At 36.2% G+C, this 26,628-nt stretch overlaps 1 protein-coding gene across 1 annotated transcript; it reads left to right on the forward strand.

Moving 5' to 3' along the window:
* Positions 1–15,948: 15,948 nt before the first annotated feature.
* LOC108710202 (protocadherin alpha-6) lies at positions 15,949–18,468 on the forward strand. Its single transcript, XM_041585557.1, has 2 exons — positions 15,949–18,255; positions 18,436–18,468. Exons 1-2 carry the CDS (start codon positions 15,949–15,951, stop codon positions 18,466–18,468), a joined length of 2,340 nt encoding a protein of 779 aa, XP_041441491.1.
* The last annotated feature ends 8,160 nt before the right edge of the window (positions 18,469–26,628 follow it).

Raw genomic sequence — 26,628 nt, forward strand, 5'->3', positions numbered from 1 at the left:
TCTAATCAGATTGGCTCAAGAGCTCCTCCTTAGCTCAAACACCAGATTTTACGCAGACTGGTTGCAACTCATTGCAAAAGCACATATCATACATTTTTACATTGGGTACTTTTTTGAATTTCCCATGTATGAAGCTGATCATTAACATCAATTCATTAAACAAATTGATATTCATGCACAGAAGAATACAGACATTTGGACAGGCACTTATGCTGCATTTGTATAAATGGTAGTGTGTTGGGGGTATCATTTAAATTATTTAAAATCCTATGTTATCATGTTCGTCGAGCAAAATAAACTTTACTGACTCTATGTAAATTTTTTAAATCTTATTTCCTTCATTCTTTTGTAATCATCAATTAGAATATAGAGAGGCACCAATTTGTGGAAATTGTTATCAAGGCATGTTTTGCATTATCCTAAAATCTCATGAAAAAAAGGAACTGATGCACATGCCAATACACAGGCTATAAAATTAAAGACAGTGAGGGGCAGAGACAACTAGGAAGTACAGCAGTAATTGCTGTTCCTTAAGAGGCATAGAGGTGGGGAAGGCAAAATATGATCGCTGGGACCGCTGGGATTTTGAGTTTCATGTTCAATTTGAAAAAGCCTCTTATTATACAGCTTTTCATGCCTGGGTAACAGGTACCTTTTAATTGAGAACTACAGATGAAGCCATCTTGGTTCGTGTGTTTAACAGAGAATATCTAAACACATTTAACCCATTTATCCCATTTAACACAGAAAATGTCACAGCATCCCATCTAGTTAAAGCATTCACAGTTGTTAACAATGGTGCTTTGGTATGCTAATGAAAAGGTTAAATGCATTAAATGAGTTACGATGACTTTAGATAACACAGTTGTCAGAGTAGCTGTGCAACTCTAGGCAGTGTCAGGTAGTAGCTAGTAAAGGAACTGAAAGTACTGTCTTGCATAAAAAGGGCATCAAGTTGGAAACATAATTTCTGCCTCTTCATAGGATCCCGGCAAGGCCCCACATTGAGTTTGTGGTAAAGATTTAGGCTCCAGTCCATAAGAAAGATATTAATGAGCTGGAGAGAGTGCAGAGATGTGCAACTCAACTGGTGGATGGAAGATTTAAAGGTTGGGGTTGTTTTCGCTGGAGAAAAGGTGCTTTAGAGGGGGCATGATTACTCTTTGCAAGTACATTATAGGACATTATAGACAGATGGTGTCAGATCTTTTTTTTTTTTTACAAAAGATCAATAAACCAAAACCCGTTTAGACTCGAGGAGCAGAACTTTCTTTTAAAGTAGCCTAGGTGGTTCTTCCCAGTGAGGGCAGTGAGTTTGAGATGGCAGATTCTATTATTATAAATAATAGAACAATTTGAAAAATGTTATGTAATACAAGAAGATGCATACCTGTGTATATTATTGTCCATGCCTACACATTAAAGGAGAAGGAAAGCTACCGAAGCAGTTTATTAATAGATTAGCCACAATAGTGCAAGCTATACGACTATATTTATTCTGCAGAATGCTTTACCATACCTGAGTAAACAGCTCTAGAAGCTCTCTCTGTTTGTTTAGGATAGCAACTGCCATATTCGCTTGGTAAGACATCACTTCCTGCCTGAGTCTCTCCCTCCTCACTCATAGCTCTGGGCTCAGATTACAGCAGGGAGGGGAGGAGAAAGGGGTGAAAAGGGAGGGGGAGAGGGAGAGAGGAACAAATTGAGCATGCTCAAGTCCTAGCCCTGGAGGTTTATGCTGAAAACAGGAAGTTTGATACAGAAGCCCATGTGTACACAATAGAAGGAAAGAAATGCAGTGTTTGTTTTGACAGAGGACTCAGAGCAGCATTACTTTGAGGGTTTACTGGTGTATTTATATAAACCTTTCTGATAATAATAAAGAAGGTTGTGGCTAGCCATCCTTAGACAATAAACCAGCATAAACCCGGTTCCAACTGCAAACAGTAGCACCTTCTCAAAAGGCAAAAAACACACAATAATTATACATTTATCTCTTAACATTTCCATTAGACAAAATACGATTTAAAAATTAAAAGTAAAGTGGTCGTTTAGTAGTAAATTGATTGCAGAAATTTCCAATGTACACAGCATGTTCATAGCCTAGCAACACATTGGTGACTATTATTGCTCAAGTGAGAAAAATAATCCATGTGTATACACTCGAGTCAAATCATACACTTTTGAGAGGTCTTTGATTAATAAGCACCAGCCATTGCCAAATGAATTAAACCAGTCATGTTCTTTAATGTTGGTACATCCGTAAGATTTCAATAAATATGCTAATTTAAAAGCAGAACCTTTCTGTTCATTCATTTTGTACAGAAAGCAAATAAAATGTATATTTCCCAAGGAAAACCCAAGCATTTATGTAAATGCAAGCTGACATCCACAAGTTAAATTTTCAGCTGAAAGCCATTCATCAGCAGAATATGCACTTGCAAAGCTTGAATCCCCCCCCCCCAAAAAAATTAAAGAAAAAACAAGCATGGGAAACATTAAACTTATACTATCTGTATTTCCTTAAAAGGGGAACTGTCGCAGCACAGCTGTAAATGCTCCAAAGTGTAGTAAATGTTGAATGCATCTGTTTCACAGTTAGGTTTTATATTTTTTTCAGATAGTTCTTGAGATAATAAATGCTTTGTTAGTGTTCTTCCTAAAACTGGCAGCAATCTCGGTCACTTTTGTTTGGTGGAATGGGTTTATTGGAGCAGGGAAATCACTAACTCCTAGAAAATGTTACCATGTGCAATAATCCTGCTGTTTGCAGCAGAAAACAAAACGTTGAGCTGAGCTTGCTTACAAATGAAAAAAACAAGTTTCCCAAAAACTATACAGGTATAGGATCCCTTATCCAAAAATCTCAGAAATACGGAAAGGCTATCTCCCATAGACTCCATTATAAGTAAATGATTAAAAAAGTGATTTCCTTTTTCCCCGTAATAATAAAACAGTACTTAGTACTTGATATTAACTATGCTGGATGGATCCAAACTGATGGCAAATCAATCCTATTGGGCATATTTAATTTTATTTTATTAAAGTTCAAATTTTAGTGATTTTAGAGGTTCTTGAAACCACGACTAAACTCACTTTCTCTAAAATTATGAATGTCATGACATTTATTTAAAGATCTGAACAAAAAAGTGCAATTGGAAAATAATGCAGAATGTTTCAAAAAATATGAATACTCTACCTCTAAAAGCCAGAACTGATTTAATTAATTAATTAATTTTAATTGATCCAATTGGATCAGTGCAGCTCCCATTGACTTCAATAGGACCTTGACAACTTGTATCTGGTGAAGTTTTGTATTAGAAGCTTTCGTGGTTTTACACTCTTAAAGCTTTTGAAAAATAAGAATTTTTAGAGATTTGTGGGAAAAAATCCATATTAAGTAAATGTTAGTAAATGAGCCCCATAGAGATACAAATTTAGGGAAAGATCCTTTATGTGGAAAACCTCAGACCCTAAGCATTCCAGATACTAGATCCTATACCTGTATTTAAACAATATATTGTTTTTTTATATTCCCTTAAAAAATACAGTTCTTTCCCTTTGCTTTACATAATGGGTAGTGCACAGATTCTCTGGAAAGGAAAGAAACTTAAGTCTCAGAATCCATCACTTCATATTGGAACAAGGTGAGGGAGGACTTGGAAATGGTTCATACAAGTCAGAGGTAGACTATAATGGTCTAATAATTTGAGGAATCAGGTATGTCTCTGTAAAAAAAATATATTTTTTCAGAAGTTTAGATGCTTATGCACCTTTTCTACATAAGTCCAACGGAACGAGTTCAGTCTAAAATGGGTGTATTTTCCCTTTCATTGATCCCAAATGTCTGTCAAAATACAGACACTTATGTGAATTGTTCTACTGGCCAACATTTGATGACTCATTTGTATTGCAATGGCAGCACTAAAAAGTCTGTACCTGGCCTTACAGCTCACTGTTTAGGAATGGAGAATTATTGCTGAAGTGAGATAAAATATGGTGTGTGTATACACTGGAGGCAATTCGTTTAGTTTGGAGAGGTCTTTGATTAAGCACCAGCCAGTGCCAAATGAATTAAGACAGTAATCTGCTTTTATGTTGTTACGTCTGTGAGATTTCAATAAAAATGCTAATGATAAAACTGATCCCTTCTGCTCATTCATTTTTTGAAAAATAAATTGAAAGGTATATTTTCAAAGGAGAAACTTGAAGATTTATATAGAAGCCAGCTGTCAAGTGTAAGGTAGGATTTCTGGTGGGAACCATAAATCAGCAGGAGGGGCTCTTTCAATCTCAATTCAGTCTCAGAGGTTAAAAAATATGAAAGATAAAAGCAAACAACACAAACAGACATGGTCACTGTCCATTTATTAAATATATCTCATAGAAATTGGGGTTCTTGATGCATAACCCTATCCAGAAATTCTGACAATAAATATTGTACACTTTAAGTGTTTGCCAACATCATGCAGTAAATATTCAATTATGAAAATATTTCTATTCGTTAATTTCCTATAGGGAATAGATTTTTTTTTGCAAAATTCGTTGGAGTCAGTGGGTGTTTTTTCCGTGCCAAACGCATTGGAGTCAATGGAAGTTTTCTCTTCCACTAAATGCCTAAAAGTCAGTGGGAATCAAATGCATTGGAGTAAAAGGGCATTTTTTTTTCTTCACATAAGAACAATTTTGCCAATAGCAAAAGTTTAGAATTTTGTCACAGATCAGTATTAGGCAAAAAAATGTATTCATTCATGCATATTGGTTTTCGTTAATATCAACACTTCGTTGATTGTTTAGCTGTAGCTAAACAGTAGATTTTGAAATAATGATAATTACATTAAAGATGTTTCCACTGCAAGGAAACCCATACACAAATATAGTGGTAGAATGTCCTTTTGAATTAAGCTGTTAATGCAGTAAATTGTTATGGAATACAAGATAAATTAAAAGTGCAGAAGCAAAATGTAAAAACTTTATTTACTAAGATTCCTTATTTTCACATCAGGGGAATCAGTCACATATCATCGGTGCAGCTGGCCACAGTTTTCAACATCTCAACACATCTTGCGTTTCTTTGGTGGCTCCTAAGCAATATAGGAGTCATTTCAACAGTCTGAATTACTTAACACTATAAAATAAGTGCAAACATCAGTACCACATAAAACCATTAAAGTGAATATATTTATTTTATTTTAACACTTCTGAATATACAGCTTCAAACACTATTTCTGCTCTAAGAGCACTTCTCTGTATTCTATTTGTAGATTCCACATTTGGAGGTAATAGAACGGTGACCTGTGCATTTTATGATACTAAGAAATAGCACTAATCCCAGAAACAGGGCAGAGTAGCAACCGGAGCAAAGTACTGGACCATGACCTGCTTGTGGACCATGAACAGTAGATATTTTCTAGTTTTGAACATACAACAGTATATACCTTCTGACCAAGAGTTTAGGTAAACAGGCAATTTGCCTTAGCCAACAATCAAGCAGGTTTTTCATATTATGGTAAATCTTATTGTTCACAACAGAAAGCAATTCACCACCTTTTCCCCACATTTAAATGGGACCTGCCACCCAGACATAAAAAAACTGTATCACAAAAGTCCTTTTCAAAATAAACATGAAATCCGAATTCTCTTTTTTTAATTGAAACATCTATTCCTCTTATAAGCTTGTTTAAAAGTCTCAGCTATCAAACATATATTGTCTGTGCCACCTCTATACCTTAGGCACAGAGGCAGGGCAGGCAATTATGTTCACTTTCCATGCACTTCCTAGATGTCATTGCATTCACCACATTCCCCCTCTCTTGTCACCATCTAATTGTGTAGCCAGGGCCTGGGCATGGACATCAGGTCCTCCATTCTGGCACAGAAACAAGATTTTGGCATGATGAAAAGCTTATCTTAATAATTGTGTCCACAAAATGGTGCCTGTCTGCTTTCTATGATTGTGAATTCCAAGACTATAAAACAAGATTAAATAATTTTTGTAGTGTAAAATAGGATTTGGAATCATTTCTTAAGGTAACAGGTCCCCTTTAACTCACACTGATTGTGTAACTTGGCAGTTATTAATGCTTTATCACAGGCTGTAAATATATGACACTATAGTAAATATCAATATGAACGCTAATTTATAGAAAAGTTCCTTCTGGTTCAAAATATTAATATCACTGAGGATGGCAATGTTCTTTCACCTTGTGCTAAAACACCCATGGGACCAGATTCAATTCAGTGAGAAAAATGTATCTCATAGTTTATCACATGGAAACACATGGACTAGATTTAATTCAAGGAGAAAAAACTTTTTTTCTAATTCAGATCAAGTTTTCCCTATAGACTTCAATGAGTTTTCATGTGATAAATAGATATATAACTTTTTCTGAATTGAATTGCATCTCGAGTTGAATCTCGTCCATGAGTTTTCACGTGATAAACTTTTTTCTCACTGAATTGAATCTGTCCCATGTTGATCATCTCTTCATATTGCAATATTAAGCTGTATGGCATGAGTTTTTACCTGTAATTACCTTTTTTGTCATTTAGGAGCTGGGCAATAAATATTTGATGCCAATGTAAAAATTATTATTTTATAATTCATATACTGTTGCTAATTTGCTTACCAGAACCTTATTATGAAGCAAGATTCCAAGACAAGGTTCTTCAGAATAACTGAATTTATTAGACAAAACATTGGAATCTTGGGAAACTTGTCGTAATGTCACACTTAGGAGAGCCACAGCTATTTGACCAAACTTATATAAAGTACCCTTTGCCGGGTGTTTACAGTAAGTACAGTGGCACCTGGGCAGAGACACATATTTCCCATGCTAACGGCAGACAGGGTATAGGCACTTGTTTGTTGCTACAGTCCTGTGTCTTATTCCAATTTTTGATAACCCCTTGACCTCTGTCAGCAGGGTCTGGACATTATGTGAGCAGTCTTATATTATCTTACTAGACCACTTTTAATCCTTGCATGCCCACCTGGCTTAGTTTTGCCTTTTTTTGGGCACTGAGGGCTGAGTTATTATTTTATATGATGTACCTTTGTACAGATAGATCTCATCAACAGTGTGGTGTCCTCTATTAGGTGAGTCCTTATTTTTGCCCTGGGTTCCCTGGAACTATAGCACGTTGACTATTACCCCAATGTTTCCATCAATACGACCATGATGTTGAAGGTTTCTGAGGCCTAGATGTTCCCTCCAGCCTTCTCTCCTATTACTAATGTAGCCGGCCACTGCAAAATACATGATAGACGATGTCCTGCAAGTTGCAACCTATCACACTGCATTCATCCAGTATTATAGCTAAACCTAATTACCTTACCTTTCCTGATATAGTTTTGTATCATGAAGATCAGAGTTGTGCACCATATCTTTGGATAGGGTTTTGGAAAGTCCAAAACAAGTAAAAATACCTTTTCTACACCATCTAGGCCTTTTTGTGATTGTGGCAAATTTAGTTTATCTTGGAGACAAATTAAAAATTGCTCTACTGTGAGGGCATTGGACTGCAGGCAGCCTTGCCAGGTGAACCATATAAGTTGTGTGCTTGCCCCGTAAACCAGACATCTTCTGTTTAATGAAAATGTAACCTTAACTTAGTCAAGGGGCTCACTTTCTAGCACAGGCAGTTAGGATGTAATGCACTGAAGCTAATCACTAGTTAGCTATAATACAAGTTATTATAATAATCTTCTAATTACTTTCATTAAAGCAAACTCCTAATTGAATGCTCTGGATTATTACAAGCATGTACCCATTTTAGTAAATTATTAGACTGTGATCCCACAGCAATATTTGTTTAGGGTCTGGATGGGTGAGCGTTCTCTTATGTATTTGTATAAGCTGTGTTAAGTTTTATAAAGTTAATTACTTTTGAAGGATGTCTGGATGTTGCAGCCCTGGGAATAGTGGGAGGAGACTGGAAAGCTAGTCTCTGTGTGTGTAAAATAAAGATGGTGAACTTATAACAGCCTGCCTACATTACTGTGATACAACACGTTCCACAGGCCAGTGATCTATGTCCAGCCTCACAACTTTCATGAGAACAAAATGTATGAAGGAGGCATAATTATTCTAATACGTTTGAATAATTTGACTATTCTGTGATATAAAATAAGTATTTAGGCTAATATTCCGTTCTCAAAATGTGCTGTAATGAGCTGTTTTTTTTGATTTACAGTATGTGTGGAAAAGGGGGCCAGAGATCAGGTTGACAGTAATATGGATAAATAACTGTCTCTTCATGAGTGTGTGTGGGGTAGGGATTTGGTGAGTATTATATAGTAAGACTGGTTGGTCACATTTAAGGAGCACAAATGGACTCCATCACACAAGAACATTTGAAGTAGGAAAAAGAACATGGACATTACACAGGCAGAATTGAAGAAGAAAGCAATACTAAAAATAGATTCCATTTTTTAAAAATTCCAAACTGTTAGTGGAAAGCAAATTACGTATAAAACGTATTGAAACACCTAGGAACATATTGAAGAAGTTGTGTAAAAGTTTTTTAAAAGAGACAGTACTTTGATTATCCAATGGTCGTATATTCGAACGATTTTACTTTTAATCGAATTCAAAGTCAATGGTCGAAGTATCCAAAAAATTACTTAGAATTTCTAATTTTTTTACTTCGAAAATTCCCTCGAATTCACTTCGACCCTTGATAAATCTGCCCCCTAATGTACTGTTGTGATGCACTGGTAAAACTGCTTCAGAAACTCTACAATGGTTTATATAAATAAATGCTGTGTAGCTATGGGGGCAGCCATTATACAGTGAAAAAGGAGAAAAGGCACAGGACACTCAGCAGATAACAGCTTTGTAGTATAAAATAGCATTTTTCAGAATTTATCTATCTGTTATCTTCTATGTATCTTATGCTTGAATGGCTGTCCCTTATGCCTACACAGCAGCTTGTTTATATAAACTATAGTTGTGTTTCTGAAGCAAAAACACAAATTTTACCACTGCAAGGCAACAGTACATTATATTGTCATTCCTATAAAATGCTTTCATTTTTTGGTGTTTCTGTTACTTTAACAGGGAAAAAAAGGTTTTGCTCAAATTCAATCATTGGTGCCACAAACAATGTATGAAGCAAGGGAGGGGTTAAGGATATTAACTCATTAGTTAAAGTTAGCTTGTGTTTAATTTTATTTATTGGTTGCTTAGATTTGAAAACTGTAACAAATTGGTCATGAATTTGATAAATTTGCATTTCTTGTTTTTGGTGGATAATAAAACGTTTTATCATGAATTTAAGGGGTTATTTATCAAAGGTCGAGTTTGTGAGCTTTGTGAGATTTTTTATACCTTGAATAAACTCACAACTCAAATTTTTTCTTATTTACAAAAAACTTGAATGGAAAAAACTCGAAATTCAGGCTGAAATCCAGAATACTCAATTATTGAGTTTTCGTCTGAAAAAAACTCGAAACACTCGAGTTTATCGAGTTTTTGTCTTAAACCCACTGAAAAAAACCCGAACATCATGAAGGCTTATAACATCTTCAAATGGTTCAAGGGACCTCGGCCATTGACACCTATATGACCTTGACAGGTTTTAGCTGGAGTATTTTCAGACTCAAGCTATTTCCAGCTTTGGGGTATAACAAATCTTGAAAACCCCAAAAATTTGAATTTTAACTGAAAACCACCCTCAAAAATTTACATTTTTCAAGTTAAACACAACTCGACCTTTAATAAATAACCTCCTAACTGTGGACAGCAGTTAAAATGCCTAAAGCTGGCCATAGACGCACAAATTCTATCGTACAAATTGAGGATTCGTACAATTTTTGGATCGTGTGTGGAGAGTGCCGACATCTTTCGTCCGGCTGAGATTGGTCGTTTGGTCGATTGGACAGGTTTGATCTCGTCGGAGCCCATTGCACATCGTAATTGGATCAGATTAGCCCCGATATAGCCATGCTCATTAATGGCATATCGGGGAAAGATCCGCTCATTTGGCGATGTCGCCAAAACGAGCGGATCTTTGCGTCTATGGCCACCTTAAGGGCTGCTAATTCGAATTTGTGAGTACAAGCACTGGGTACTGAGTGAGCGGCCTCTTTTTTAGTTGTTCTTAAAACCTTAAATGGCTTTTGTTTGCTAAGAAACAAACATTTGAAAACATGTATCGTATCTGTCAGCATAAGTTGGTGTATATGCTATCCAGAACTCAAGTGTTCTTAACTGTTTGCAGTCTAATAAGGGTTTTTACAGACAGAATTTAAATCTCTTTTGCCCTTCCTCATTTATTAGAACGATTCTCAGCTCCCTACTGATCCATATTGTAAAACGTGTGTGCCTAATTGCACTGCATATTAAGGATAAGACCTTACTAGTGCTTTATAAAGAAGCAATTTCCTCCCTTATGTTGTTTATTCCCTTTTTAATAAAGGACAATGATGTACTTACTCTAATGACTTTAGATATATATTAGACTCATAGTTCTGCAATTACTTTTGCATCATTATCTATCTAGAATGTGTACACTTTAGTTCCGTTCTATCTGCATTGAACCTCGATTATATCTTTTAGTCTAAAATTCCTGTCTCTTCTGGCCAGAATATATGTTTAAAGGACAAGTAAAGATGGATTCACTGGGGGTTTTAAAATGTCAGGACTGGATTCACTAATGGTTGAACCCACCTTTCCTTGTCTTTTATGTTGGAAAACAAATACGTTTCTAAATTGCATGCTTTAGTGTTAATGCAACTTGAATCCATTTGACTTAATATGTAATATATATTTTACACTCAAAAAACACAAAGCTGGGGACACGTTTCCATACATACACGTGCAGTGAGCAAAATGCAATTTTGAGTGCTATCACTTTTTTCCCAACAATGCAGCATTTTATTTCTAATGAAATAACAGTGTTATATTTTGTTATCAATGTGTTACACATGTGGAATTGTGATGTTGTAACATTATGTTAATAATACTGTAAATGTATTAAAATTGTGAACTTGCCTGGAGTTAAACCAGGGACCTGGTGTTCCAGTGTTGTTTGTATTACCACTGCTCTATGCGAGCAGACAGCTAAGGCTATGCTTGGTAATTGCTAGTAAGCATAGCTTGGTTCACCTGTTGCCAATCTGTCCACAGGTGATTTGTGTAAGCCATTTGACTGGCTATAAAACCCCTTACTCTGCTGTAACTCATTGCCCAGTTTAGGTCTATGTTTCATAGTTCCTGGGTGCTATATCTCATCTGATCCTGTTATTGACCACTGCCTGACATTGACAATCTGCTGCCTGAACTGACCCTTGCCTGCTTTGACCTTGGGGTATACTCTGGGTTTTGGGATACCATATGTTATATATATCATGTATTATAGTCACACAAATACATATAAGGATATATCTGAACTGACCCCTGCCTTCGTTTGACTATTATTTAGATTATGAATCTAGTGCGCTTCTGATCTGTGTATGACCCTGGCCTGTGACCTTGACTATGCTTCTGCTTCCTGTATTGGTACCGTACAGTCTGTTTGGTTTTGACCCAGCCTGTCCCCTGACCTCTATCCTTGTTCTCCTTTCTAGTTATACGTTACAGTTTCCTTGCCTGCCCAGAGCTTCTCCCTTGGTCCTCTTGTGTTAAGTCCTGGTGGCATCTGAGTAGCGGGGGGCTCCTCCCGAAGCCAAAGCCGGCTGCTATAGGCAGAAGTGTGAGCCATGACCGGGACGTTGGGGTTTACTCTGGGTTTTGGGATACCATACGTTAAAATTATATCATAAGTATTATAGTCACACAAATACATATAAGGATATATCAGGAATTTCAATCCTAGGGTGCCCTCTACCTAACAAGGTTGTAACTGGCAGCACCCTGCAGTGACCTTTTTTAGTTTACAATTAGGAATGTAATGTAAATAGGTCTGGAGAGTCATCAATCAAACATCATGTCTATAAACAATTAAACTATATAATTTATATAAAGACAAAGACAACAGATTAACAGAGAGTGTAATTGTAATGCATATTATGTTTATTTGTTTAAAGCATCCATGCATATACTCTGTAATTTAATAGCAAAATTCTGTTTCTTCCAGTCTATTGTGGTGTAGTTTGCGTTAACTCAAATCATTACATCAATACAATCAATACATTTTTCATAGGAAGAGATAGTAGCACCCTGTGTAACTTAAAGCAGGTCTGTGACCTGCAAAACAGTGCACATTTTTATTATTTCATATAGCATAAGCAAACAAATAAAGTTTATTTCTCTGAACCACAATAAACCAGTCTTCTAGCAGCCTGAATATCAAAAAAAACTTTTTTTACTCAAAGTGCCTCAGCCACACTTATTTCAACTTCCACTAATTAAGTAAATATTTCACTCACAGCATTTTGGGTGTTTATTTTCTCAGCTCTTCCAATTAATCCACCTCTTTTCCTACTTGCTGAACAGACTTAGTAAATGCGCCCCTTGTTATACTCCACATCCTTGCAGATTTCAAATAAATGTTTTAAATAAACAATACACAAATGACTACAATACTTAAATTTCAGAATTTATTTATCTGCATAAAATCACTTGTCCTAAGGTCTTTGTCCATGCATATGATCATGGAGCTCATTTATTAAGTTCTTAATATTCTTATAATTCTCACACATTATATCAAGGGGGCAGTATTACATATATTTTTCATTATATACTTTCTTCCTGAAGCTAAATCAGTAAAAAGCTATAGAATTACTGTAATGAAAACAATCAACCATTCAATGATATCTCAAAAACATTGATGCTCTCCCAACAAATAGGTCCCAAAATATTTAGAGATATATTCTAACTATGATTGTTATTCTAACATAATCCACATGATGTCGCTATTGGCCTGTTCAACCTTCATTTCTATTAAAAATACAGATCCGACAGGCATACTGTCTGATTACATGGCAATTCCTAGCCATGCAATATAGCCCAGCAATATTCTGCAAATGTGCATTTCTGGGCTACCCACAGATTCACATTCCCCCATCAACATGGCTATTCTTGTCTAGATTTCAGCCCTTAAGTTATGTCATGTTTGATTATCTTACCTGGAAGAATGAAGATCTATTCTTGAAGATGCCTACAGTATGGACCCTGAAAGACAAGCTAATGCTCTGTATTCCAGAAGGAATGGTAAATATGGGACATTACATCTTTTTTATTAAGGGAAAGGTGAGTAAGGTTCACACCAGAATTGATGTATTTATAATATATATTATAGTGTGGTATTCATCTTTAATATCTTACATGATTCAAGAGTAGAACAAGAGTAGCACATCCTTTGTTCTAGAAGCAAACTCTATCCTCAAAAGTTTCTCCTCATATTCAAATATTTCATCTTATGATTCATATTTAGTATTTCAATAAGCTTATGCTAGTGCTTGTTTGTGCAGTAATAAATAACATGTTTTTTTAATATACAACCCCAATTGTATTGGAGGAGCCTCAATGACAATTCATTGCATAAAATTAACTTTACATATTTATCATTTTCTCTTTTTCAAATGCAAATGTGGAACACCTGTTTAGCAAACCCATGTTTTAAAGCAATATATTTTCCAAATCGGTATTAAAGCCTTTGTTTTAATGAAATATGTGATCTGTTTTGGTTATTTTAACTATAATAATATTGCAGCAATGAGTTTTTCAATCATGAATAAATCACTAACAGCAGATGAGTTTTTCACTGAGTGGACTCTTCATTCATAGATCTTTCCATGGAAATTTAGAGGCTTTTTTAGCTACAAAAAATAGGTTACATAGAGACTACAAGCTGTACCTTACTGTAGGGAAATAGCCTGAGTAAAAAAACTTCTTCAAATAAAATTTATTTGATATCATATATGGCACATCTGAGACTTCCTTAAAGGAGAAGGAAAGCTACGGAGGCATGTTATTGCCAATAGATTAGCTGCAATAGTGCAAGCTAGAATGCTATATTTATTCTGTAAAATATTTTACCATACCTGAGTAAAAAGCTCTAGAAACTCTCTGTTTAGAATAGGAGCTGCAGTATTAATGTGGTGTGACATCACTTCCTGCCTGAGTCTCTCCCTGCTCTGGGCTCAGATTACAGTAGAGAAGGGAGGGGGGGGGGAGAGGAGCAAACTGAGCATGCTCTTGCCCAGGGCAATGAGGTTTAAGCTGAAGGCAGGAAGTCTGATACAGAAGCCCATGAGTACACAATAGAAGGAAAGAAATGCAGTGTTTCTTTTGACAGAGGACTCAGAGCAACATTACTTTGGGGGTTTACTGGTATATTTAGATGGACCTTTCTGATAAGGCTTACTTAGTTTTAACCTTTCCTTCTCCTTTAATTGGATCTTCCACTTCCAAATGATTTTCTATTACATAATGATGTAAATCTCTAACCACGTGGAAAGTTTTCCTGTTTATGAAACACATAATTGACAATGGACAGTATGTACAGGTATGGGGTCCATTATCTGGAAACCCATTATCCAGAAAGTTCCGAATTACAGAAAGGATGTCTCCCATAGACTCCATTTTATCCAAATAATCCACATTTTTAAAAATGATTTCCTTTTTCTCTGTAATAATAAAACAGTACCTTGTACTTGATCCAAACTAAAATATAACTAATCCTTATTGAAAGCAAAACCAGCCTATTGGGTTTATTTAATGTTTAATTGATTTTCTATTAGACCTACAGTATGAAGATCCAAATTACAGAAAGATCCATTATCCAGAAAGCCCCAGGTCCCGAGCATTCTGGATAATAGGTCCTATAGCTGTATTACAGAAATTCATGATCATGAATTTTGTATTTTCTACACACCTACTTAAGGAGGAACTCCAGCTTCCAAACCAAAATTTGATAAAAGGACCACATAACACAGAAACCCCTAATATATCCATCACAGTTACCTGTTTCTTCAAAACGTATGAATAAATGCCATTTTCTATGCTGCAATCCAGCTTTTTAACAAATCTTCTCTTTCTGCATCACTTGAAATCCAGGCAGGGAAGAAATGGACTAAACACTGATGTTACAAATTGCAACAACTTCTCCACAGCTTACAGACAGCATGCAGGAACTACATAACCCACAATGCATTGCACTGTGATGTTCTGTTCCTTATTGAAATCACGTGTGCAGGGAATTGTGGGGTTTGGAGGATGCAGGCTGAGGACAGATGGCTGTTGATAAAAAGTAACAGAAGTCAGACAGCTCAGCAAACTAGTCAGACAGATCAGTAGAAGTCTGCATGTTTTTTAATTGATGTATATTGCAAAGTTGCTTGAAATGATGTTTACTTTTCAAAAAAAAAAAGCTTAAGTTATGTTTTTGTGTAGTTCTCCTTTAATATACATTTGCTCTAGTCTTTTTTAATGGACCTTTACATCTCCAGGAACATAGAAAACAAGGACAAGCCTATGGACGTCTATTATAGAGAGTTTGTACAGCTGTAATGCAATTTTGGAATATTGAAATAAAATGAAATTATAATAAATGTGCCCTCCTGTTTTATTCGGACAACACAAAGGATATATTAAGCAATCCATGGTCATCTTAACAATGGAAAGTAAATACAATAAATTATATAAAGCTCTTAGTGTGTCTTTATTTTGTTTTAATATAAGTGTAATTTTATAAACAAATGGTCTTATATTGATGAAACAATTTTGAGATTCCAGTGGATTTATATTAAAGTTGCTGTTTGTTCTTGGGGCACTTGGTGTCGCTATACACCAACTTTTCAAGCAAAGAGAAAGAAAAAAGAGGAAAAGCTGCTCTCTCAAATTGTACTGGCAAACCTCCGTTAGAAAAACTGTCCTCTTAAGGCAACATTTTTTTCCTGGAATTTATTCTTTTTTGTTATTGACTCTAACCATGGGAGCAGCCTATTTAAAATGGAAGTGTACATCACTTAGCCTTGTATTTTGTTTGTTTTGGTTACAAATGGCTTGGGATTTGGTGCTGTCTCAGCTCCATTATATCATTTCTGAAGAATCTAAACATGGAACCTTTGTTGGAAGAATTGCTCAGGACCTGGGTCTGGAGATCAGTGAGATTAATTCCAGAATGTTGAGGATTGTCTCTAGAGATGAAAGAGAATATTTCCAGGTAAATCTGCAAAATGGCATCTTATTTGTAAATAATATCATTGACAGAGAAGAAATCTGTCCAAAGATAACTGTTTGTATTTTACACCTTGAAATAATAGTAGATAAGCCTGTACAAATATATCATGTAGATGTAGAAATTGAAGATATTAATGATAACTACCCTGTTTTTTCTGCAAAAGAATACAGCATTGTTATAGCTGAATCAAGAGTAGCTGAATCTAAATTTCCATTAGAGGGAGCAGTGGATGAGGATGTTGGCACAAATTCCATCAGGGCCTATCAACTCAGCTCAAATGAAGTGTTTGCTATAGAAATCAGGAAAGACAAACACCTAAGTGAATCAGTTGAACTCATACTGAAGAAACCTTTGGACAGAGAGAATAAGCCATTTTATAATTTAACACTAACAGCTGTTGATGGTGGCAAACCAAAATTAAGTGGCACCACACAGTTACTTATTACAGTTCAAGATGCAAATGACAATGCTCCAACCTTTCACGAGTCAGTATATGAGGTTACTTTGTTAGAAAACTCTCTAAAAGGATCTTTGGTGACCAAAGTAATTGCTATTGACCCAGATGAAGGAGATAATGGAAAGGTCACATATGAGTTTAGCAGTCAGGTCCCACCTCAAGAAAAATCTACTTTTAAGATAGATCCGGAAACAGGTGAAATTAAAGTGATAGGGGAAGTAAATTTTGAAAAGAATAATTATTTTGACATTCGTATTGATGCAACAGACAAAGGACAAAACCCGATGACTGGCCATTGCAAAATTCTGATCAGTATTATAGATGTCAATGATAACCCTCCAGAAATTACAGTAACTTCCCTTTCAGTGCCTGTGGCTGAAGATTCACCAGTAGGGTCCACAGTAGCAATCATCAGAATTCAAGATACGGATTCAGGCTTCAATGGGAAAGTGACCTGCTTCATAGCTGGAAAAGTACCTTTTAAGTTAAACCCAACCCTTAGGGAATACTATGCCTTGACAGTAGAAGGACTTTTAGATCGTGAAATTGCCTCTGCATATGAGGTTGAAATTTTTGCAAGGGATGGCGGTTCCCCAGCACTTTCGGTTACACAGACCATTAATGTAGAAATAAGTGATGTTAATGACAATGCTCCTTCTTTTGCTCAACTCTCAGATACAATTTTTATTACAGAAAATAATCCACCAGGTTCTCATATCTACACAGTATCAGCCACTGATTCAGATATCAACCAAAATTCTTTTATAACTTATTCACTTATAGAAGGTTTCATTGAAGGCATCCCAGTTTCATCCTACCTTTCAATCAGTCCTGAGAGTGGTAAGATCTTTGCTTTGCTCTCCTTTGATCAAGAGCTGATTCATTTCTTTCAGTGTAATATTAAAGCTTCTGATGCAGGATTACCCCCACTCAGTGGAAAATTGACCCTAAATGTCTTTATAGTGGATGTAAATGACAATGCACCTGCACTTTTTCCACAATTTTACAACTTTGACTCCCAAGTTACAGAAATGGTATCACGGTCAGCAAAAATAGGCCACCCGGTCACAAAAATCAAGGCAATTGATGCAGATTCAGGATACAATGCATTTCTTGCCTATGGCTTGAAAGATCCTACAGAAAAAACACCTTTTGGAATTGTACAGCATACTGGGGAAATAATAGTAACTCGCCGTATCTTAGAGTCTGATCGTGATGAATATAAACTTCTCATTTTGGTAAAGGACCATGGAGATCCAGTCTTGTCTTCTACAGTGACAATCACTGTCGTGTTAGTGGAAACAATCCAAGATATCACTGTTGAACAAAACCAAAAAGGAATTGAATTTGAAGATGGTTCCAACACAAATATTTATTTAATCATGGCAATCTGCATTATCTCTGTTATTTTTCTACTGACCCTCATTGTGTACACAGCAATAAGATGGCACCAATATTCTGTGGAGTTAAAAGAGTTAAAACAAAGCAATCTGGCATCCAGTCTAGCTGGAAGTTGGACCAAATCAATGCAACGCCATTACAGTCTTTGGCTAAATGGAATTTCATCCAAAAATGATTTAATTTTGTTTACTCCAAATGTCTCCCAACCACCAGTCAATGATAATTCCTCTATCCAGCAAGGATTTGGCACAGGTCCACCTGGGCAGGTAAGAAAACTGCTTCTTATGGCTATTGATATTCAGCTTAAATATATGAAATTTTTTGTGAACTTATACACCATGCATTTATATTTGTGAAAATGATGTCACAAAATAGACTTTAATTTAGGCAAAGTGAATACAAATTGATTAACATTGTAATAATCAAGCTATAACTCTTCAAAACAGATTCTTCAGAAACAGCTTCTGGGAAGTGCATAAGTGAAGTTAAAGCGATACCTACATAGATACATACCTTACATAGTACATAGATACATGTACATAGATACATACCTTACATTTTCATTTTTGAAAATACTTTTATTTTGTTATTTATTGTGACGTTAGATTTCCCTATCCTAGAACAGGCCCCAAGGTCCCAGTCATGGCTCACTATTCTGCCTATAACAAGCGCCTTTCATTTCGGGATGAGCCCTCTGGTACTCGGATGCCGCCAGGTCTTAATGTGAGGGGACCTAGGAGAGAGTTCTGGGCGAGCAAGGGAACCGTATGTGTAACAGGAACGAGAATAGGAGCGTGGTCAAAGACAGGCCGAGCCAATACCAGATCATGATGCACAGTACAAAATAAAGAGGCAGAAAGTATTGTCGATGTCACAAACTAGGTTGGTACACAAAACAGCAGATATAAGACAGGATCCGATAGAATGGTCAATGTACGCCTATGCGCGATGACGTCATCCATCATCCGTGTCAAACCCAGGAGCGTTGATTTGCATGCATCATTCAGCACCATCGTGCAAAGGGGGAAGACATGGTGGGCATCCCCGCTGCACCACCGCTAGACCACCAGGGATTCTCACATTACCCCCTCTAGAGGGGGCCACTGGACCCCTAGGCTTGTTGGGAAATGTGGCATGGAACTGCCGAACAAGCTGATCAGCCTGAACATCAGAGGGAGGGACCCATATCCTCTCTTCAGGACCATAACCCTTCCAATGTACAAGATACTGTACTTTACCCCTGGAAAGGCGAGAATACAACAACCTCTGATCCTCTTATTGAGGTTGACCTACAGAGAAGACTGTAGTACCACTCTGGCAGGCTTTAATAAACAAACATGAAAAGCATTAGAGATTTTGAGTTCAGGAGGCAGTCCTAGCCTGACAGTAGTGGGATTATCACCAACCTGATAATCAGATGAAGCTCTCTGGTGCTTATCACAGGCTCTTTTTTGGGCAGCAACTGAGGGGAGGGCACGCAGGGAAATAAAATGAGACATTTTACTAAAGTGATTGTAGCTGTCCTTGAGGTAATGACCTGGATTGTTTTGCACGTTGGCGAACTGGGCAGGATTCAATATAATTACCAAAATCCTGTCTTAGTGTTGGCTACCATAGAGTGTGAGACAAAAGGGAACAGGGCTTATTGTGGCCTGGATGCCCAGCTTCCTATCTATTTGAATCACCAGATGCATAATGGAGTTGAGGGAAGACTGCATAGGAAAATTAACAAGGCTATCTTTAATATCCATGGGCAGACCCACCCTGAACTGACTCCTTAAGGCCGTATCATTCCAGCCAGTCTCTACAGCCCAGCTCCACAAAGGGGTTACCCGCAGGAGTAGGTAGAAGTCTGGACTAGAGCTGAGACAGGGGCAATAGGTTGCTGCTGAACTTGATCCAGCCTTGCAGATAGCCCCTGGAGACATTGGACTATCCGGTCTTGCTTCGCCTCCTGTTCTCCGAGGCACTGATGGAGACTCACCAGGATTGCCTCAGTTGTAGCGGGAGAGGCAGCAGTTCCAGCAGCATTCATTCTCTGGCCCAACGTAATGTGATGGCCATGGCTCACTGTTCTGCCTATAACAAGCACCTTGCACTTTGGGATAAGCCCTCCGCTACTCGGATGCCACCAGGTCTTAATGTTAGAGGACCTAGGAGAGAGTTCTGGGTGAGTAAGGGAATTGTACGTGTAACAGGAATGGAGAATAGGAGCATGGTCAAAAACAGTCTGAGTCGATCAGGATGCATAGTACAAAATCAAAAGTCAGAAAGCATGGTTGAGGTCACAGACTAAGTCAGTACACAAAACAGTAGATATAAGACAAGATCCGATAAAATGGTTGAGGTACAGACAGAAGTCGGGACGGGCAGCAGACAAGGCTTGGTCAGGGTCAGGCAGGGTCAAGAACTGATCAGAACACACAGAAAATATCAACCAGGAACTATAAGAATAGACCTACGTTGGGCAATGACACAGTGGACGCCAGCTCTTTAAATATTTGAATTTTGAACCTATGCGCGGTGTTATCCGTCGCCCACGTCAAACCCGGAAAAACCATTGTGCATGCATCATTCTCACATTTATGCCTTTTTAGTGCTGTGGTACCGAATCATTTTGTTTACTTACAAGATTTGTACTTTAGTAAGCAGCTAAGTAATGCTTTTTAAAACTCAACATTCACCATTGATATAAACAGTTCTAAATATAAATTAGACTTTCCTACACTGTACAAGCAAAAATTTGTCTGGAACTTTTTAAAAAGTTAAGTTCAAAATTTTCTAAAAACAACTCAACCACACATTATTTCCCATGACATTTACCACCTATAATGACACCAATATACCCTCTGCCATTTTCTTAATGCATTAGTTGTATAATTAGAACATCTTGTTACTCTTTCATTTGAAACTATAGAACTATAAAAGGATGGTTATATATATATATTTATATGTACAATAACTTATTTTCAATATGAAAAAAAAGCAAAAGCTGCTATTTTATGTGTTATCACTTCCACTTGTTGCCATGCACCAACTTTTCAGGCAGTGGTACAGAATTCAGCTCTTCTCTTTATGCTGCAAAACCTTAACTACAATGGCTGATCAACATTTCAAAATTTAAGTCAGCAATCTGTTTTTTTGCTAATTGATTTTTTTTTGGCCCCCTGTAACTGATTCTGTAGACAGCCATGGTAATATGTATTCTTTACTGCAGCCACTGTGTGCTGAGAAGTATAATACCTATATTTTTATTGCAACTGGCTTGGAATTTGGTTTTGACTCAGCTTAATTATATTATTCCTGGGAAATTCAAACATGGAGCCTTTGTTGGAAAAATTACCCAGGATCTTGGCCTACCAATTGGTGAGATGAATTCCATAATGTTACGAATTGGCTCCAAAGATGAAAAGGAATATTTCCAGATTAATGTGCAGAATGGAATATTGTTTGTAAATACAAGTATAGACAGGGAAGAAATCTGTCCAAAAATCACTGTTTGTGTAGTTCATCTTGAAATAATAGTTGATAAACCTGTACAAATATATCTTGTTGATGCAGAAATTGATGATGTATAACCCTTATTTGGTTACTGTCTCTTTTAATTGCAATTAACCCTTGGCAATCCAGGGGCTCTGAGTCCCTTTTGTGTATGAAAAGTACTGGGAACTGGGATTTATTGCGCAGTGCCTCCACCTAGGGAACACTGAGGAGCACACCTCAGGGAATTTCTACTAAATAAAACACAGTTTGCAAATGAAACAGATATAAACATTATATAAAACAGTAGTGAAAGAACTTAAGCAATCTAATACACAATACACTCCTGCACTGGGGACACGTGGGACCTAACTAACTTACTATTAGGTACCTGACTATTTCTCCAACACAGTAATTTTTATTATCAAAGTCCCAATCCTCTGGAAGGGGTTTATAACCTCACAGTTCAGTTCAAATAAAATGTCCCCCAGAGCTTTTATACCCCAGGTAGCGCTACTGTTCCCAAAAGTACCTCTCCCTTTGGAACTTAGCAGCCGCTCCCATGTAGCAGGTAAATGCACAAGACCTATCCTCAAACTGGGGCCCCACATTTGTATCCTTGCCAGTATCGTCCCAAAAGGATGAACACCAAAATTAAATCTTAAACTTGTACTTAAGAACCCTCTATACAGAAAAAGAATGCTATTATAATTTTACTGTTACGGCATTTGATGGTGGTAAACAAGACTGAGTGCCACAACCCAACTGCTAATCAAATGCAAATATCTATTTAATCATTGCAATCTGCATCATGTCAATTATTTTTTTTTAACCCTTATTGTGTACACAACAATAAGATGGCACCAATAGTCTATGGAGTTAAAAGTTAAAGCAAAGCAACCTGGCATCCAGTATAGCTGAAAGTTGGACCTATTCAATGCAACACCAGAACAGGCTATGGCGGTACTGGAATATCATCCAAAACTGATTTAATTGTGTTTACTCCAAATGTCTCCCTACCACCAGAAAATGATAATGTCTCTATTCAGCAAAGATTTAGCACAGGTTTATCAGGTCAAGAAAACTGGTTGTTATGGCAATTGACATTCATCTTAAATATATGCAATTTTTTTGTGAACTTCTAAAACCATCAATTTACATTTGTGAAAATCATGTCACAAAACAGACTTTAATTTAGAAGCAAATACACATAGATCAACAGTGTACTAACCATAACTCTTCAGAACAGATGGACAGCTTCAGAACAGTTTCAGGAAATTCTGATTCATTTACTCTTTATTTTGTCTTTCCTGGTTTTAGTTTCTGGTTTCCAACATCTCTCATTTTACTCTTGCTGCCAATTAATAATTCAACGTTACCTTATAATTTACTGATAGAAAGCAACCTGGGATACTATCAGAAAACTATCAGAAAACTATCAGAAAACTATGAGAAAATAAAACTGTTTCTAATCAACAAGAATATGAAATAAATTCTGCTTTAGAAACAAATAAGAATAATTTCTTTAATGGTTTTTATTAAATGGGGCCGTCAGAATTGGGATCATATAATACCTGTATTAACAATGTAATTATTAATAGTAATAATAATTCTTAGAAGTAGTAATTCAAAGGGGCAAATGTATGGTGGATTCTAATTTATTTTTAATTATGGATTGGATCAGATCCACTTTTCCTTATCTGTTTTACCAAAACCATATTTAATGTAAGGAAATAAGGAAAGATTTAATTTCTGCTAAGCATTTACCAGTTTTGGTATTACACAAATAAAAAACAATTTCACTCCCAAAATATATTACCTTTTGTTTGATTCATAGTGTTCTGTTTATTTATTAATTATTCCAGTAATTATCAGAATTCCTTTGTAAAAAAACACATATGTACTTTCATTTATTTCATCAACTGTCTTTACTTGCCACACATTTCTACCTATGTATCAAATTTTCTTTTATTTACATAAATTAATTCAGATTGGTTAAAATTACTTTTATTATTTGTGACTTATTCTTTATGCAACATCACAATTAAGAGCTTTCCAAATATATGACAATGTACCGGTTGATAATCTCTTAGATATGTTTTTGACCCTTTACAGAAAGTATTCTGAATAGTATTTTAGTTGTTTTATGTAGGGATTATTTAAACAAAATTGAGAAGAATTGCTGAAACTGACATATGTAATTAGCAACATGCTTAATTCATTTACATATACAGTATTTAATGTTTGTTTATGACTTGTGTTCAGCTTTTACCTTGCCATTTTAATGATGTATAATTATTCTGTTAATACCTTATGGTTTGGATTTTTTGACCAGCAAATAACCTATTCATAAAACAAAAGCAGTCTAAAAAAGGATGTGCTTGGGTTAGGTTAAGGGTATGACCTCTAGTGATGGGCAAATTTGCGCCGTTTGGCTTTGCCAAAAAATTCACAAAAGGGCACGGCGTTTCTGATGAGCAGCCATTGTTTAAAAGGTACATTTCTACAGACTAATGCTATAACGGCCTAAAAAACCACAAATCCATGGCCTCCTGTAAGTTCAGTATTGCGAGAGAGAATTTTTTTAAAAAGCTTTAAAAAGATTGAAATCAACTAGATTCAAAACGCCAAAACGGGCGTTTTGAATCTAGTTGATTTCAATCTTTATAAAGCTTTTTAAAAAAATTTGGGTTAAATGGGAATGGCAGGGGTGGTTGATAATTAATTCAGTACTCGGTACACTTTTTCTTCTCTCTCGCAATACTGAACTTACAGGAGGCTGTGGATTTGTGTTTTTTTAGGCCGTTATAGCTCCTGACAGTTTAGGGCTTAGATTAACTAACGAGACCACAGGCCCAGTTGCTCTGCCTTCTTTGCCTTTGTGGTGTCCCAGGGATTAGAAACAAATTAGGTAGTAGATTTGGGACAACTCCACCTCTCTCCTTTTCCATTTTCCTATTTCATTTCAAGAACCTGAGTATTGTTTTTTAATTTTTATCCTTATCAATGCAGTTACTCTAATTAATTTAGAAACCAATTACCTGAGTTGTAATGAATTATTGAATTAGCACTGCCAAGCACTTTATTAATTAATTCTTGTCCAATTTTGGACGCAGTTAATTTTATAATGAATTTGTAGCACGGCACTTTAGTTAATACCAATTCATGGGATTGGTCTTACGTTAATCACAGGGCTTGCACTGCAATATATGCAATTTTTAAACTAACAGGTATTGAAACAATTTATATAAGTAACAGCTAAAGTTAGATTGTAAGCGGGGTACTTTTTCTCTTTGTTTTTGTCATCCATATATACTATAATGTACTACATACAGTAAATCTTGTATTTAATAATACCATTTAAGATGCAGTATTAATCAGACAAAAAGATGCTATACTTTTATTGTATATTTCAGTTTTATTTTAGGTGTAAAATACTTTAACAAGTGACAGTTGCAATCCCACAATTTGTCACTTGGTGTTGCTCTTGTTCCATATTTGTTCTTACTATCAGGAAAAAAGAGACATTCAGTTTGAGACTGCCTCAGCCTGCATTGCTTTCTGTCTTTGAGATTTTAAATTTTCTCTTTAGCACATTCCATGCTAATAATCTCTATCATTAGTCTGTAGAAATGTACCTTTTAAACAATGGCTGCTCATTGGAAAAGAACATTTTTATTGTTTTCATGCTACAAATGGCTGCTGATTTGGTTCTGTGCCAGCTCCATTACATAATCTCAGAGGAATCCAAACACGGCACCTTTGTTGGGAGAATTGCTCAGGACTTGGGGCTGCAGATCAGTGACATTAATGCTAGAAGGCTACAAATTGTCTCTCAGGATGGATCAGATTATTTCCAGGTAAATCTGCAAAATGGAATTTTATTTGTCAATAATATAATAGATAGAGAACAGCTTTGTCCAAAGATTAATGTTTGCATTGTTCATCTAGAAGTGATCATTGATAAACCTGTACAAATTCACCATGTTGATGTAGAAATTGAAGATATAAATGACAATTATCCAGTTTTCCCATCAAGAGATTATAAAATGATTATATCTGAAGTAAGGCTGTCAGGATCTCGTTTTTCACTGGAAGGTGCAGTTGATGCTGATGCTGGAACCAATTCTGTTACCAGCTATGACATCACCACTAATGACTACTTTGCGCTGGAAGTCCAGACCTATACATACATGAGCAAAGATGTTCAGCTTGTTTTAAAGAAACCACTAGACAGAGAGCAGATCCCATTCTATAATTTAACAATAACAGCATCTGATGGTGGAAAACCAAAATTAAGTGGAACTGCTCAACTGCTGATTATGGTCCAGGATGTCAATGATAATGCCCCAGTATTTGATCAGCCATTTTACAGAGCCAGTTTACTAGAAAATGCTCTCAAATGGACATTTGTTGTCAAAGTTAATGCAACAGATTTAGACCAAGGTGAGAATGGCCAGATATTTTATGCCTTTAGCAACAAAGTTTCACCAGATGTGATGTCAACCTTTACTATAGATAAGGATACAGGCATAATACAAGTTATAGGTGATGTAGATTTTGAAGATAATAATTTTTATGAAATAGAAGTCAATGCCATTGACAAAGGTCAATATGCCATGGCTGGGCACTGCAAAGTGTTAGTCAATATTCTGGATGTAAATGATAACCCACCACAGATGATAGTAACATCACTGAATGTTCCTGTTCCTGAGGACTCACCACCAGGAACAGTAATTGCAGTTATTAGTGTTCATGACAAAGATTCAGGTCAGAATGGAGAAGTTACTTGTCATATTTCGAAAAATGTTCCTTTCAAGATATCTCCCACACTAAGAGAATATTACTCATTGACAGTGGATGGAACCTTAGATCGTGAAAGAACATCGGAATATGAATTGGTAATAACAGCTACAGATGAAGGTTCCACACATCTATTAGATTCCAAAACCATAGGAGTTCAGATAAGTGATGTGAATGACAATCCACCGACTTTCAATCAAGGTTCAGAGATACTTTCTATTAAAGAGAACAACCCACCAGGATCTCATGTCTACACAGTATCAGCCTCTGATGCAGACACTGGACAGAATTCCTTTATTACATATTCACTGAGTGATAATTCCATAGATGGAATACCCATGTCGTCTTACATCTCC

This window comes from Xenopus laevis, chromosome 3L (assembly GCF_017654675.1).
Source record: "Xenopus laevis strain J_2021 chromosome 3L, Xenopus_laevis_v10.1, whole genome shotgun sequence".
NCBI lineage: Eukaryota > Metazoa > Chordata > Amphibia > Anura > Pipidae > Xenopus > Xenopus laevis.

What these genes read in the sequence shown, in the direction of transcription:
- LOC108710202 (XM_041585557.1), top strand. Translation starts at nt 15,949, where the DNA reads ATGGCTTGGGATTTGGTGCTGTCTCAGCTCCATTATATCATTTCTGAA. An exon ending in GCACAGGTCCACCTGGGCAG is followed by an intron (nt 18,256 to 18,435) that starts GTAAGAAAACTG and finishes TCTTCAAAACAG; the next exon opens with ATTCTTCAGAAACAGCTTCT.